The 12422-nt window shown below is 61.9% G+C and overlaps 1 protein-coding gene across 4 annotated transcripts in view; it reads left to right on the top strand.

Annotated features, from left to right (window-relative positions):
* The window catches only part of RGS12 (regulator of G protein signaling 12), an 82155-nt gene that overhangs the window by 30494 nt on the left and 39239 nt on the right, over nucleotides 1-12422 (top strand). Inside the window, exon 1 of one of the 4 annotated variants that reach the window (XM_037046611.1) lies at nucleotides 3181-3262. The exons of the other annotated variants lie outside the window; for them this stretch is intronic. Coding sequence (XP_036902506.1) covers nucleotides 3209-3262 — 54 coding nt within the window. The 5' untranslated portion in view covers nucleotides 3181-3208. Of the gene's footprint in view, nucleotides 1-3180; nucleotides 3263-12422 lie in introns of those variants that run through there. 4 annotated transcript variants of the gene reach the window in all.

Raw genomic sequence — 12422 nt, 5'->3', positions numbered from 1 at the left:
GGTCTGTGCGTCTGTCCTTCCAGCTTTCTGCCGGCTCACACTGCTCCTGGGGCTGCGGACGGGTCCTGCTCCCTGGAAACCGCTCTTTGATGACACACAAGCAGACGGCCTCAGCTGGAAGATGTGAGAGGGGGCCTCACGGGGCCGGCGATGGTTCGGGGAGCAAGGCCAGGCGTGTGGAGAGAGATGGGCTACCTCGCCTGCTGCCGTCTGGCGGCCGCTCGACGGAGGCCTCCTCTGGAGGAGGGGACGCTCATGGCAAGCCCTCGATGCTAAGAGGCGGCAGCCACGTGAAGGTCTCGGGACGGGACCGCCAGTGCATCCAGGGACAGGAGGGAGGGAAGTCAGGCTGACCTGGGGTGGGGTGACTTCTTCGGAGTGTGGTAGAGTCCTATGCGGGCCCAGTGGGGCAGTGGCTCCCTGAGCACAGCGCCTGCACAGACAGCAGGGCGCCCCGCCCCCAGGAGGTCGCAGGTGGTCAGAAGATCCCTCTGACAGCACGTGGAGGCCGGCAGGGACTGCGTGCTTCATGGGGGGGGGGGCGACAGTGCAGACAGCTGGAGGGTAGCTAGACAGCCCCCTTCCCAAGCAAAGTTCTCAGGTTTCCAAAGACCTGGGGGGACCACCATGCTTTGACTCGAGCATGGGGGTGGGGAGCAGGGCTGGTCAGTGACTCGGCAGTTGCCGCCAGGTCTGGGAGCCCAGTTTTGTCAGCCCGTGGTCGTGCTGTAGGCACATCTGTTTTCACACTGAGGGCAGAGCTGAGTGGTGGAGACACTGTGTCACCTGCAAAGCTGGGGGTACCTGGGTGAGGCCACGGGGGCAAGCTTGCTCCCAGTGTCAGGGCCAAGTCGGGGGCAGGGCCTGGGAGGAGAGGACCCAGCCCTGCTCTGGGCTGACCTCCGGACTGTGGGTGGGTCCTCTGCTCCCTTCTCATGGCCTGAGACGCCACCTTTTCCTGATGGGCAGCTGGCACGTGCGGTGCCCCTGTCCTGCTGCCCTTGGCCTCCTGCCCTGGCTGGCTGCAGCTTGTGCCCCAGACCCGACACATTTGAAACTCTCCGCCCCTTATTGCAGCCCCAGAGGGCTCCTTCCGCCTCTCACGGCCCCGCCCCCCATCAGGCCCCTCCCCTGCGTCACTGGTCAGAGCACACGCTGGAAGAAGCCCACTACTCTCCTGCTTGAGGTGGGCGGCGGCGACCAGGTGTTGATGGCAGAACTGGCAGTGCTGGTCTTGGACAGCAGGGGGTGCCAAGGCCCAGAGCGTGTCCAGCCTTCTGGCGGGGGTGGGGGTGGGGGCGGGGGTGGGGCGGGGAGGCGGGCGGCGGCCAGGGGGAGAGCAGGGCCCCGGCTTCCCAGGCCGCTTCCTCGCTGGCACAGGTCCTCCGTGTGTTGCTCTGCCTCGCACTGCCCTCACGCCTGCTGCTCGGGTGGAGAGGCTGCGATTGCCTTCTTTGGTCACTTTGCCTTCTCAGCCCCTTGGCCGGTTTGGTGCGTCCCTCCCAGTGGCCGGCTCACCTCCGGGGAGCTCTGCACAGTGCACAGAGCGCACGCGGTCGGGGCAATGTACGCGGACTGGTTTTCGGAGAGTCTGACGTCAAGGTTTTTGCTTGCACCCCTCTGTTCTTTAAGTCATTTACGGAGGAAATCGTCTTCGTTCTCTTTCAGATGACATTAATGTGGGGCAGGCACTGGGGTTTCCCAGTGGGTGTTGATTGAACACCTACTGTGTGCAGGCGTTACTCTGGCTCAGGGAGAGCAGGGAACACACTGATGGTGACCGCTGCCTGCCACCAACACCAAGCAGATGTGGGTGCCACCGCGCACATGGGCAGGGATCCTCGTGGGTCAGCTCTTAAAAGGGTCCCTCTAGCCACTGCGCCTGAAGTGAACAGTGGGGGCGCTGGGAAGGAAGGTGGGCAGTCAGGGTTGGGGGCCGTGTGCTGATAAACCAGTCCGACCCCTTACCTGAGATCAGGGGCAGAGCGGAGCTGGGGGAGCCTCGAGGGTCCCTGCCCACAGGATCATAGTCAAGGCTGGGCTGCAGATGGCACAGGGGAGACCCTGAGGTCACCCGCCAGCCCCCATTGGCACTGTGGGCCCCCTACTGCTGCCTTTTATCCCTTAGCGAGCCCCAAGGCTCCTCCTCCTCCTCCTCCTCCTCCTCCTCCTCTTCCTCCCCACCCGCCCCTCCCTGCCCTCCGAGGTGGTGATGCAGGTGAGGACTTTCCCTGGTGCTGCTTTTTTCATGCTTTTTCTGTGTGCAGGTCTCTCTGGGGAAGTGTGAGCCGACTCAGTTTCTCTCTGTAATGTTTTCGGGCAGGTGTGTGTTCCTGCAAGCAAACAGAGCCATGGCCTGACTCTGTCCCTGAGTGCTCATGTGGGGACGCTCAGGGGTCCCCCCCAGGGCGAGCAAAAGGGAGGGCAGGCTTAGTGGCTTCTCAGTGGACAGCCTGACCCCCAGCTGGAGGGCTGTCGCCCCAGTCCCATGTCGATGTGGGCACTGTGCTTGCAGCCCCAGGCACGGTGCTCCCTGAGGCTTGCCCCTCCCAGGAGCACGCTGGGTTCGGGGCCCATCCCCACTGGGCCCGGTGCCCACTGTTGTAAGTCGGCGAGCCTCCAGCAGGCGGGGAGCCCCGATTGGCTCCTGGGTCCAGACTAGTTCTCTGCTTCTTCCTTTTTAAAGCTGGGATCTGTTAGGGTTCCCTCACTTTCAGGTGGCGTCAGGTGCTGGGCAGCAGACAGAGCAGGACTTGGTAGTGGTCTCAGCACAGGTTTAGGGAGACACAGTTGCCCAGCCGGCACCACGCACCCTCACGCTCACGCTCAGAGGCTAAGAATAGAACCAGCGCCGTAATTAAGGCTGCGCGCTGCTCCTGCAGTCCGTTCTCTGCCACGGCCCTGCAGCTGTTGTGCCGACTGAGAAATTACTCCTTCCTCTGATTTGGTAGAGGAAGAACTTTAAGAACAACCTCACAGTGGGATTTGTGTGAATGGCTTTTTTCCCCCCACAAGAAGATCCAGCGTCTGAGTCCCTGGCCAGCCAGGCTCCTGGCAGTGTCCTGTTGCCATGGGTTACACAGGGAGCGGGATGGAGCGTCATCTGAAATGTCTTTAAACTTTCCCGACGTGCACAGGCATGCCGCGGTGCGGATGGTGAGTTTTAGACCTGCGCGTCTGGTGAGTTCGCAGGGCGTCTTATCTGAAGATGAATTTGGGAAAAGGGCTGTCGGAGGAGACGCACCTTTTACCTGATCAGCAGGTAAGTTATTCCAGCTGTTTCTCGTCGTTTAAACAGAGTGGCTGTGAGAAAACAGCATCTTGATTACTGTTTCATTTTCAGCCTGTTTAGTGAGTGGTAGCTTTTAAGTGTGAACTTTGAGATTGCTTTTCTTGTGCCTGTATCACGTAGCTTGAAGAGGGTCCTGTGGGGAGAATGCCTGGCTCTGGGGCTGCAGACCAGCACCCGGGGCCCGGCTGGGTGGCGGGTCGGTCAGGCCAGGGGCCAGGGGCCAGGGGCCAGGGGCCAGGGGCCGTCTGGGCCACGCTGCTGGTGCTCTCAGCCAGCCTTAGAGGAAGCTCCAGCATTCCACCGTCCTTCTCATGGTGATGCTGACAGATTTCAAAGACGAGGGAGTCAAATGTGTTGAAATAGTAGACTCGCCTTGATCAATGTATTAAAATTTACTCTACTGTTAATTACTCTTATCTGTCTCATGTTTTTAAATGTGATGAGTTGATTCTTTCATACACATACATAAGAAATCACTGGCAATCACATTTAATGATGGATTATTATCTGAGCTTATAAAATTGAACTTACTATAAACATTGTTAAAGGTTTATGATTCAATAAGGAGGATAATTTTTATTTTCCTCTTGTGACTCTGCTGTGTGGATGTCGAGGTAAAAGCGATCGACTTCATTCATGGAAGGTTGTCAGTAATCACAGGGTGCCAATTTTAAATTCGTTTCTTTTCTGAGACTTGTTTCATCGGCACATGTTTCCCTAACATCTAATTAGAGCCTGCTGTCTAGAGGGACGGAGGAGACCGGACTGGTTCGGCTGGGGCGAGCGTGGAGGTTGGGGACGGGAAAGTGAGTGACACCCTCCCTTTCAGGGAGGGCAGATGGAGGGCACGGGGCAGGATGAGGGTGATGATGGTGGAATGCGTGCAGATTTCAGTCTGTGCTGAAAATATTTTGTATGTGTTATGGAGGCCCCAGTGCCGACCAAGCTGAGCCACAGGGCTGGAGGGGCCGCCCTCGGTGCAAAGCCTCGTCCGCCCTTCCCGTGCGGCTGTGTGTGGGGGCGGTGGGGGTTTCCCACAGACGAGGTCCTTAATGGACTGATTAGCCACTCACTTGTACCTCCATGTAGGCTGCATTTTCTTTGCCATAGTATATTAAGGCAAATTATAGAACTGTTGGCATTAAATTTTTTTAAATATTGTATTTATTTTTAGAGAGAGGAGAAAGGAGGAAGAAAGAGGGAAACATCAGTACATCAATCAGTTGCCTCTCCTGCACCCCCAACTGGGAACTTGGTCTGCAACCCAGGCATGTGCCCTGACCGGGTCTTGAACCGGCATCCTTTTGGTTCTCAAGCCAGCACTCAATCCATGAGCCACACCAGGCAGGGCTTGAAAATGTTGACTTTTATTCAAAGTAAACAAAAAAAGTCACTGACATCTGCCTTTGGACTAGTGCACAGAGTGCTGGGGGCCGCCTTTGAAAGGTTTGCAGATACGCAGGCTGGCAGACGGGCCGTCCGGGCAGCTGCGGCCACGGTCTGCTTGTGCGGCTGTTTTGAGCAGCACAGCGGAGCGGCTCCCTCCTTGTGGAGTGGGGCGGTGGGTGGTGGCAGGGTGCCTCTCTGGGGTCTGGGGCACGTCAGAGGGGACAGGTCTGTTCTGACTTCGCTCTGGCCAGGCAGGTGCCTTGGGCTTGCCGGGGTCTGAAGGGAGGGACTTTCCAGGGACCAGGGCCTTACCTCTGGATGCACAGCGGCCTCTGGGTAGGACCGGAAAGGCAAAGAAGGTGGGCACGGTTTTCTGTGGGCTGGGGCTGGGTGAAGGGGCCGAGGCTGGGCCTGCTGTTAAAAAGGGGAGGGCTCCGAGCAGGCCCTCGGGGACGTGAGAGCGCTGTGAAGCAGATGGCCACGTGGCCCAGAGGGTCGGGGCTCCCTGGGCACGGGAGGGCACTGTGGGAGCAGGGCCGGGCCTTCCGTCCCCCGTGTTACCGCTCAGGGCTCCCCACCCTGCTCCTCTCCCAGGTGGGGCAGAAGGCTGCCTGCTCTGCAGGAGAGGTGCAGCCTGGGCCCCGGGGAGCAGGGGCTGCCTGGAGGGGCACGGGCCCTCCCGGAGCTGTAGCCTGGCCGCTGGTGGCCGTGGGAGGCGAGGCACGTGCCAGGCGTGCCCTTCTGTGGGCTGATGTGTTGGAGGCGCCTCCGCCTGCTCTCTGAGGAGCCTGCCAAGGATGAGCTCACGGCTGGCACCGAGCTCCTGGCATTTGATGTTCTTTCCCAGCTCAGATGGACCGGCTGTGCCCGTGCTCCTCCCAGCCGTCGCCTCCCACCTCTTCAGAGTCCTGGCCAGCTGGCCCCCAGCACGGACTCGGCCTGCACCTCTCTGGATGCTGGACGCTGCAGGGAGGCGGGGCGTCTGCGTTCCTCCCACTCAGGGGTCGGTTCCGTCCTCACTTTTCCGAGCTCCAAGTCCCGTTACCTCTGGGTCTGAGGAAACCCTTCCCCAGCGTCTGTTTTTCCTACTTCCCTTTTTTTGTGAAGAAGCGGTCACTGGGAACTGGCAGCCTTCCTTCCAGGCTCCCTGCTCAGCGTGGTCCTGTCTTCTCCCACTTCCAGGTGCTGCAGGACACCTGTCCCTGCTCCGCCCTCTGTCCTGGTTCTCAGTGACTGTGTGAGCCGAGAGGTTCTCACCCCCCGGCGAGCTCAGGGCTTGTTCACACACCCGGCGCCAGAGCAGCGCTCCTCGGGCCCCACTCACGCCCCGCCCCCCACTTCTCCCTGCTCCAGGTCCTTCTGCTCTGTCCCTAGAGACTGTTCCCAACCTGCCCTGCAGTAGGGCTCACGGACCCCCCCCCCCTTCAGACCCACTACACGTCTGTGTCCCCTCCCACCTCCCTGGATGTGCAGGAAGCCCAGCAGCCGAGTGCCCATGCTGGACGTGGACCCCCACTTCGGCAGGTCACCCCTGGAGCCCTGGGCACCAGCTGTTCCGCACAGCCCTGGGGACGTCGGCCTCCCCTCCCCTGCCAGGCTGTCTGCTAGAGGCAGGGGCTGAGCATTCTGGACTGATCTCCACTCCAGCCCCAGCTCCAGGGCCCCGGGGTGGGGCTGAGCGCTGTGCACAGGGAAGCCGGAAGACGTCTCAGCCAGGCCTCCAGGACCTGCACCCATAGCTGCCTGCGCCCGGGTGCAGGGTGCTGGACACAGCCTGGGGCAGTGGAGCCAGCCTGAGACATGCAGGGCTGAAATGACACGGAGTTCCAGCTGGAGGCCGACCCTGGGGTCTGGGGATCCACTCTGTTGGGAGAACATGTTGCCCTGGGGTGGAGCCTCAGTTGCTGGTGAGAGGGCCCTCGGGCAGGGCCCCCCCCCAGAGGGGCGAGCTGTGTCACGTAGAGGGGCTCTCGGCACCAGGGTCTGTGTGGGCAGTAGGCTTGGTGCCACTTCCCAGGCTAGCATTCACGCTGACGTCACTTGCAGGGGTTCAACACTGTCCTTTCAGGGTGCCAGGCCCTGAGTGTCATTCTCGACCCCGCTGCCCATCCCCACGCTGGGGCTCTTATCCCTGTGCAGCGGGCCAGCGTAGCTGAGGCCCGAGTGAAGCTCGGGCTGGGGCCACCGACTATTTCAGAGTGCTTAGAATGAGGGATCTGAGGCTCGCCCAGGCTGGGACAGCACCGTTAGCTGTGCAGGCCTCGGGGACATGCTGTCACTGTGGGTTTGCCTGATCCGCGTCTCCTCGTGTAATGGGACAGCAAAGAGCTCTTTGGGGGACACCCTGGTGTGCACATGCATACCGCACACTTCATGCACAGAAGCACAGGCCCCTTTCTGAGCTCCGGCATGCTGCTCCCGGCCCAGAGCGGCCCCGAGCGCCCTGACACACCTCCCCTCCGGGTCACGGTGGCCTGTGCTATGCTGTGTGGTGCAGGCTCCACCCTCCTGGTCTGCACCCCCCGCCCACCCCCGTGTCCAGCTGCCCTGTGGTCACTGGAGTGCAGAGCACGCCTCTGGGGTCACAGGCGCTCTCTGCTGTGAGTGTCCTGGTCTGGGCCGGGCAAGAGGTGCGGCTTCCTCACCTCCCGAGCCTCCGCCCTCTGCCTCCTTGGCTGCACCTGCTGGGAAGAACAGTGGGATGTGTGTGTGTGCACGCGCATGTGCCCTCACACGTGAGCGTGGAGAGCCCTGGTGGTGGGAGGGCCGTAGAGCGCGGCCCCGAGTGCTCAGACGCTGCCCGGGCTGCGAGGGGCCATCCTGGGCCCCGTTCCGAGGGCCCTGGGGGCTGCCCCTTGAGGACAGTCATCATAGCTGTGGTGGGCTCACTTCAGGGGCCTGGTAGGGAGGGCTTCTGAGAGGGCGTGGGTGCAGCTGCAGCCCAGGTGGGCAGGGTCACCAGGCCGCAGGTGTGAGCTGGGGCCCAGGGAGGGTTTCTCCAGGCTGGGGGAATAGAAGTGGCTCGGCCCTTCGACCAGCGGCTCCCCGAGTCCTGGGATGACAGCCCACAGCGGGAGTCATGCCAGGGCCTTGCACATGCGTGCTGTGCGTGCTCACATGCACATGGCTCTGGAGCTGGGTCAAGCTCCAGACCTGGGATGCCCGCGGTAGTTTTCTTTCCGCTGCCGTCTCCTCTTCGCTCATGCTGCCTAAGTGCTGCTGAGGCCCGTCGCGTGGGCCCCGCAGGCCCCTGGAGGGCGCAGCACAGTGCGCTGGTACAGGAGGCCAGCTCCATCCCCCCCACCCCCCACCCCGAGGGCCGGCTGGGAGCTAGGCCACACTGCGAACCTGCCGAGCCCGTGGGTCTGCTGGCTATCTGGTCCGGCCGCCTAGGTCCTCTCCACCCCTCACGGACCTGCTTGTTGACACGCTGGGACCAGCAGAGAGTTGCCTTAAAACTTAAACGAGCGAGTTTTTTTAAAAGTGAAACTGGATTGTTGCATTAAGGTCTTTCATCATCCGGATTATTCATGTCTTTCTGTTTATACTAAAAACATTGGGTACCTTTGGGCAATTTTCAGGCCTTGCAGGCGGGTTTGGTTGGAAAGTTGAACATCCTTTGAGTCCACGGCAGGAAATTGTGTCAGTGGCTCAGAATCGACAATGTCTGTGGCTGTGTGGCGCCGCGAACCAGAGCAACCTGAGCTCCATGCGGCCGGCAGGGTAAGGCTGGGTTCATGACACGCGGCTCTTCCTGTGAGTCAGCTGGACTTTCTGAAGGTCATGTCACAGTAAAGTGTCCGTGGAACGTGTGTGGCCTGAGTTCCTGCAGGGAACGAACCCGGGTCAGCCCCTGCCACACAGTCAGGTGTCTGCGGCCAGCCCGCGGACAGGGGCATTTGAACTTAAGCCAGGTCATGAGGACACTTTGTGAGTCCCTCCAAGACAAATGTCTTTACTCTGGTGTGAACTCCAGCCAGGGAGGCGTACCACCGACCTTTCAGGAGCCTCCTACTTACGACATGTGTTCAGATCGTCAGGGAGAAAGGCGCCAACTCCCTGGGCCCTTTTCCTCGGCAGCTCCTCTGTCTGTCCTGCCCTGGTGGGCAGAGCTTGTGGGTTTGGGGGTTCGGAGGAACCCGGAAGTGCAGAAGAGAACCAGGCGCTAGCAGTGTGTCCTGGGTGCCAGAGGGAACGTGAGGAATGTTACATCTCCCCCCGCAGTGGTCTGTGGTGGCCCAGCAGGCTGCAGGGTCTTGGGAAGGCCCAGCCGTGAGACGCCCCCCCCCCCCCCCCGCCTGCTGAAGGTCGTCCTGCTTGTCCTCTGTGGGGCGTTCCTGTGGAGCGGTCTCTGGGGGCATCTGCACCTTCGCCACTTGGGACTGCCTCTCCCGTCAGCCAGGATGTGCCCCAAATACACAGACCAGGCCACCGATGAAACACACTGCACCCCAGCCCTTGCTCCTTCGCTGCTCTTGGGCCTGGGTCCTCCCCAGCTCTGTCATAGCCCGGCATGCGTGAGCGACAACGTGTAACCGATGCAGTTATACATTGTTTGCAGATCAAGCTACCTGTTCCTTGCTCACCTGTGAACTTGGAGGAGGATGCTGCAAACATCTGGGTGATGTTTTATGTCTGGGTGATATGAACACTGTCCCCACGGGCTTTCCTTTTAGGTGAACGTCTGGTTGGAAAGTGAACGGGTACCAGGCTAGGTCCTGAACAGAGGTGGCGGGAGATTGCAGGTCCAGGGCTGTGAGGCAGGCTCTGGCGGGGCTGTGCCACGCCAATTTGCGTGGGGAGCAATCCCAGCGCGAGCATCCCTTCGATCAAGGGATTCTGGAGGAGCTCACTGCCCAGTGGGCATGGAAGCCAAACCGACAGGACCAGCTTTTGCAACGAGAAAAAGGCTTGTATTTGTGGTTCAACCTGCTAGGCGATGGAGGTGGGGGGGCAAGGCTCAGCTCTGTCTCCCCATCCAGGGCCTGGGCAGGGCTTCCAGGGGCTTCAGTACGAGTGTCCTGGGGAGCCGTGGAGGGCGCGGGTGTCACCCGTGGGTGGTGCATCCATGGTTCGAACTTCGGTTCCAGCCCTGCTGGAAACATCTCAGGGCTGGTCTGAGCTGGGTCTGTGCCTGAAAGCAGAGGTGGGGGGTACCGTGACTTTTGAGTCCTCACTGGCCCCTCCAGGTGAACTTCAGCACACAGAGGCCACCAGCCAGCCTGTAGCTCCCCAGATGCCTAGAACTTTCCTGAGCGTTTTGGGCTGAAAAGCCCTCCTTTAGTGACCGGACAGGGGGTGGGGGGAGGAGGCCCGTGTGAGGCTCTGGCTGGGAGCTCCGAGTTCCTCCTGGAAAGTGCTGGCCTGCTGAGGTGCCAGGAGCCCTGACCCCTCCTCCTGGCAGGGGGCTCTTCCAGGGTCCCCTCTGAGTGCTTGCCACCAGCTCCATGCAGCCCTGCAGGGCGCTCTGGGTGGCCATCAGAGTGCCCCTCTCAGGTCTGACCTTGGGTTCTGGAGTGCAGCCCTGCAGCCCCTGGTTTCAGCCCCCGTCATCTCCATCCTCACGGTCTGCGCGGCCGTCCTCCACCTGCCGCCTCTGGAGTGTGGCAGCTTCTGCCTCGCTGCAGTCCCCTGACTGTCCAACGTTCGGGGTCAGGGCTCCCGTGTCTGCGGTTCCACTGTTGCAAGTCTGCTGGCCCTTCTGCAGGGCGGGTTTCCTCGGTTTGAGGGGGCATTTGAGCTGTGAGCTCACACTCACATGGGCTTCCTGTTTGGGACCCCTGTGGGCCTCTGTTCGGCACCTTCCCAGACGGACCTGCTCTGTGGCTGCCTGGCCGTGGGCGTCTCTGAGCCCGTGGCCGCTGCTACAAGGACCCTCGGTGCTGCCTCGGTGCTCCCCAGTGTCACCTGGGCCCAGCGTCATCTGCTGATGGCTGTGCATCGGGCCCCCCTCTTCTGCTCCGGGGACTGCCCCGACTTCTCTGGGGTTGGCGGGGTGCCAACGGCGTGTTCATCACTGCGTGGTCTTCACAGCCCCTCCCCACATCTAAGGCTGTCGTGCTGAAAGGCACTTGTCAAACATGACGCTCGCGTGTTGCGCTTTCCCTGTGTCTCCTTGCTCTGCACAGAAGGCCCCACCGCCCGAGCTGCAGGGCCCTCCGGGGCCGCCCCGAGCCCCCTAGCTGGCCATGTCCACGCGCTCCCCCACCGCGGGCACTGCGCTCACCGCTCCCTTTCCCACGTCCCCAGCTGCAGTGACACCCTCCTTCCTGGGCCGTTCAGTGCAGCTGTGGGGCAGGTCTGCGCCGAGGTTCTTCACCGCCTTTTGTCTTGTCAGCTGCGGCCCCAGAGCTCAGCTTCGGTCCCGCCTGCCACCCGGAGTGGGCTGCGCCCTCCGTGACTTTCCTGTCGGGTGCTGTCATTGGCCGTTCCTGGTGGTGTGCATGCCCGCAGGTCTCCTCCCGAGGAGCTTGGAATGACTCGCCCTTGATGCCGGTTGGTGTCCGGCGCCCTGTAGGGTCCTGGTGAGCATGGGGGGCGGACAGCCTCCCTGTGCCTTCACCGTCGCTGGCAGGAGACCCACCTGCTTCTGTCGGGGCCGACGGCCAGGGCCGGCCGGCCCGGGGGCTGCTGTCCTGCCTGCTGTCTGTTCAAACTCTGGGCCCACAGCAGCCATGGTTTTCTGTGGGAACCTGTGCATCAGTTTCAGAGCCCTCCTGACCCGGGACTTGGGACGGTTCGACACAGCGGCAGCCCCTCCTCTGGCCCGTCAGGGCCCAGCTTCATCTCGAGGTTCGGGGTCGGACCCTGTCTCGGGGAGGAGGGTGGTCACTAAATTGGAATCCCAAGACTTGCAGGTGTAAGACCCACCAGGTGAGGGCTAAGACCGGATCTGCTTGGCATGGGGGAGGGCTCCCATCTTCCATGCAGGCAGGGGGCAAGGTTTGGGGGCCTTGGCACTGGGAGTGGGCGGGGGAGCAGGGTGGACAGGGTGCAGCCGGTGCTGAGAGCCACGCTCCCTTGGAGACGGCGCCCGCATGCTCTTGCCTCACCCCGAGGCTGCGCGGTGCCTGCCACCCCAGGAAGGCGGGCTTTCGCTGGAGCCTGGCCAGCCTGGTGCCTCTGGGCCTTGCTGGTTCTCATTTTGGCCTGCGGGTCTGGGAAGGGGTGTGCGGCCTCCTGCTGAGGAGGCCCTGGTCCGCTGGGTGAGCCAGCTGGTCTGGGTGGTCTTCTCTCCCCTCCCTCTGTGGCTACACCTTTGGCAACGCCCTCCCCACGTCTTGCCCCCCAGACCCACTTCCCTCGGCAGAGAGGCCTTGAGTCCAGTTCCCAGATGTTGCCCTGGGTCCTGTGGCAAGGACGGAGCCCCAGGAGGCTCCTCTGTGGCTTGGAGAAGCGCCTGGGTGCACGCTCACTGGGGCCGGAGCTCCCGTGCGCCTCCTCGGGACCCCAGCGCCCACAGTTGGCGCACCGCCTCCGGGCCAGGCCTGCGTCCTGCGCCAGCACTCCCTGCCTCCAGCTCCTCAGGCTGGGCTCCCTCCCCGTCCGGGTGGAGGGGCGGCCCCAGAGCTGTCCGACCTGCCGGCACATGCCCGAGTGGACATACCTGGCCACCCGTGGCCTGCCCATCCCAGGATGACAGTGGCTTTTGTTGTTCTTGAGTGTCTGTCGCTCTAGAGCCAGCCTCCACCGCCCCCACCTCAGTACCAGCTGCAGCCTCACCCCTGGTGCCCTGAGCCTG

This window comes from Sturnira hondurensis, unplaced genomic scaffold, assembly GCF_014824575.4.
Source record: "Sturnira hondurensis isolate 20B ecotype Veracruz unplaced genomic scaffold, ASM1482457v3 Scaffold0000780, whole genome shotgun sequence".
Lineage (NCBI taxonomy): Eukaryota > Metazoa > Chordata > Mammalia > Chiroptera > Phyllostomidae > Sturnira > Sturnira hondurensis.
The sequence above is the reverse complement of the archived record's forward strand: the minus strand, read 5'-3'. Positions and strand labels throughout refer to the sequence as shown.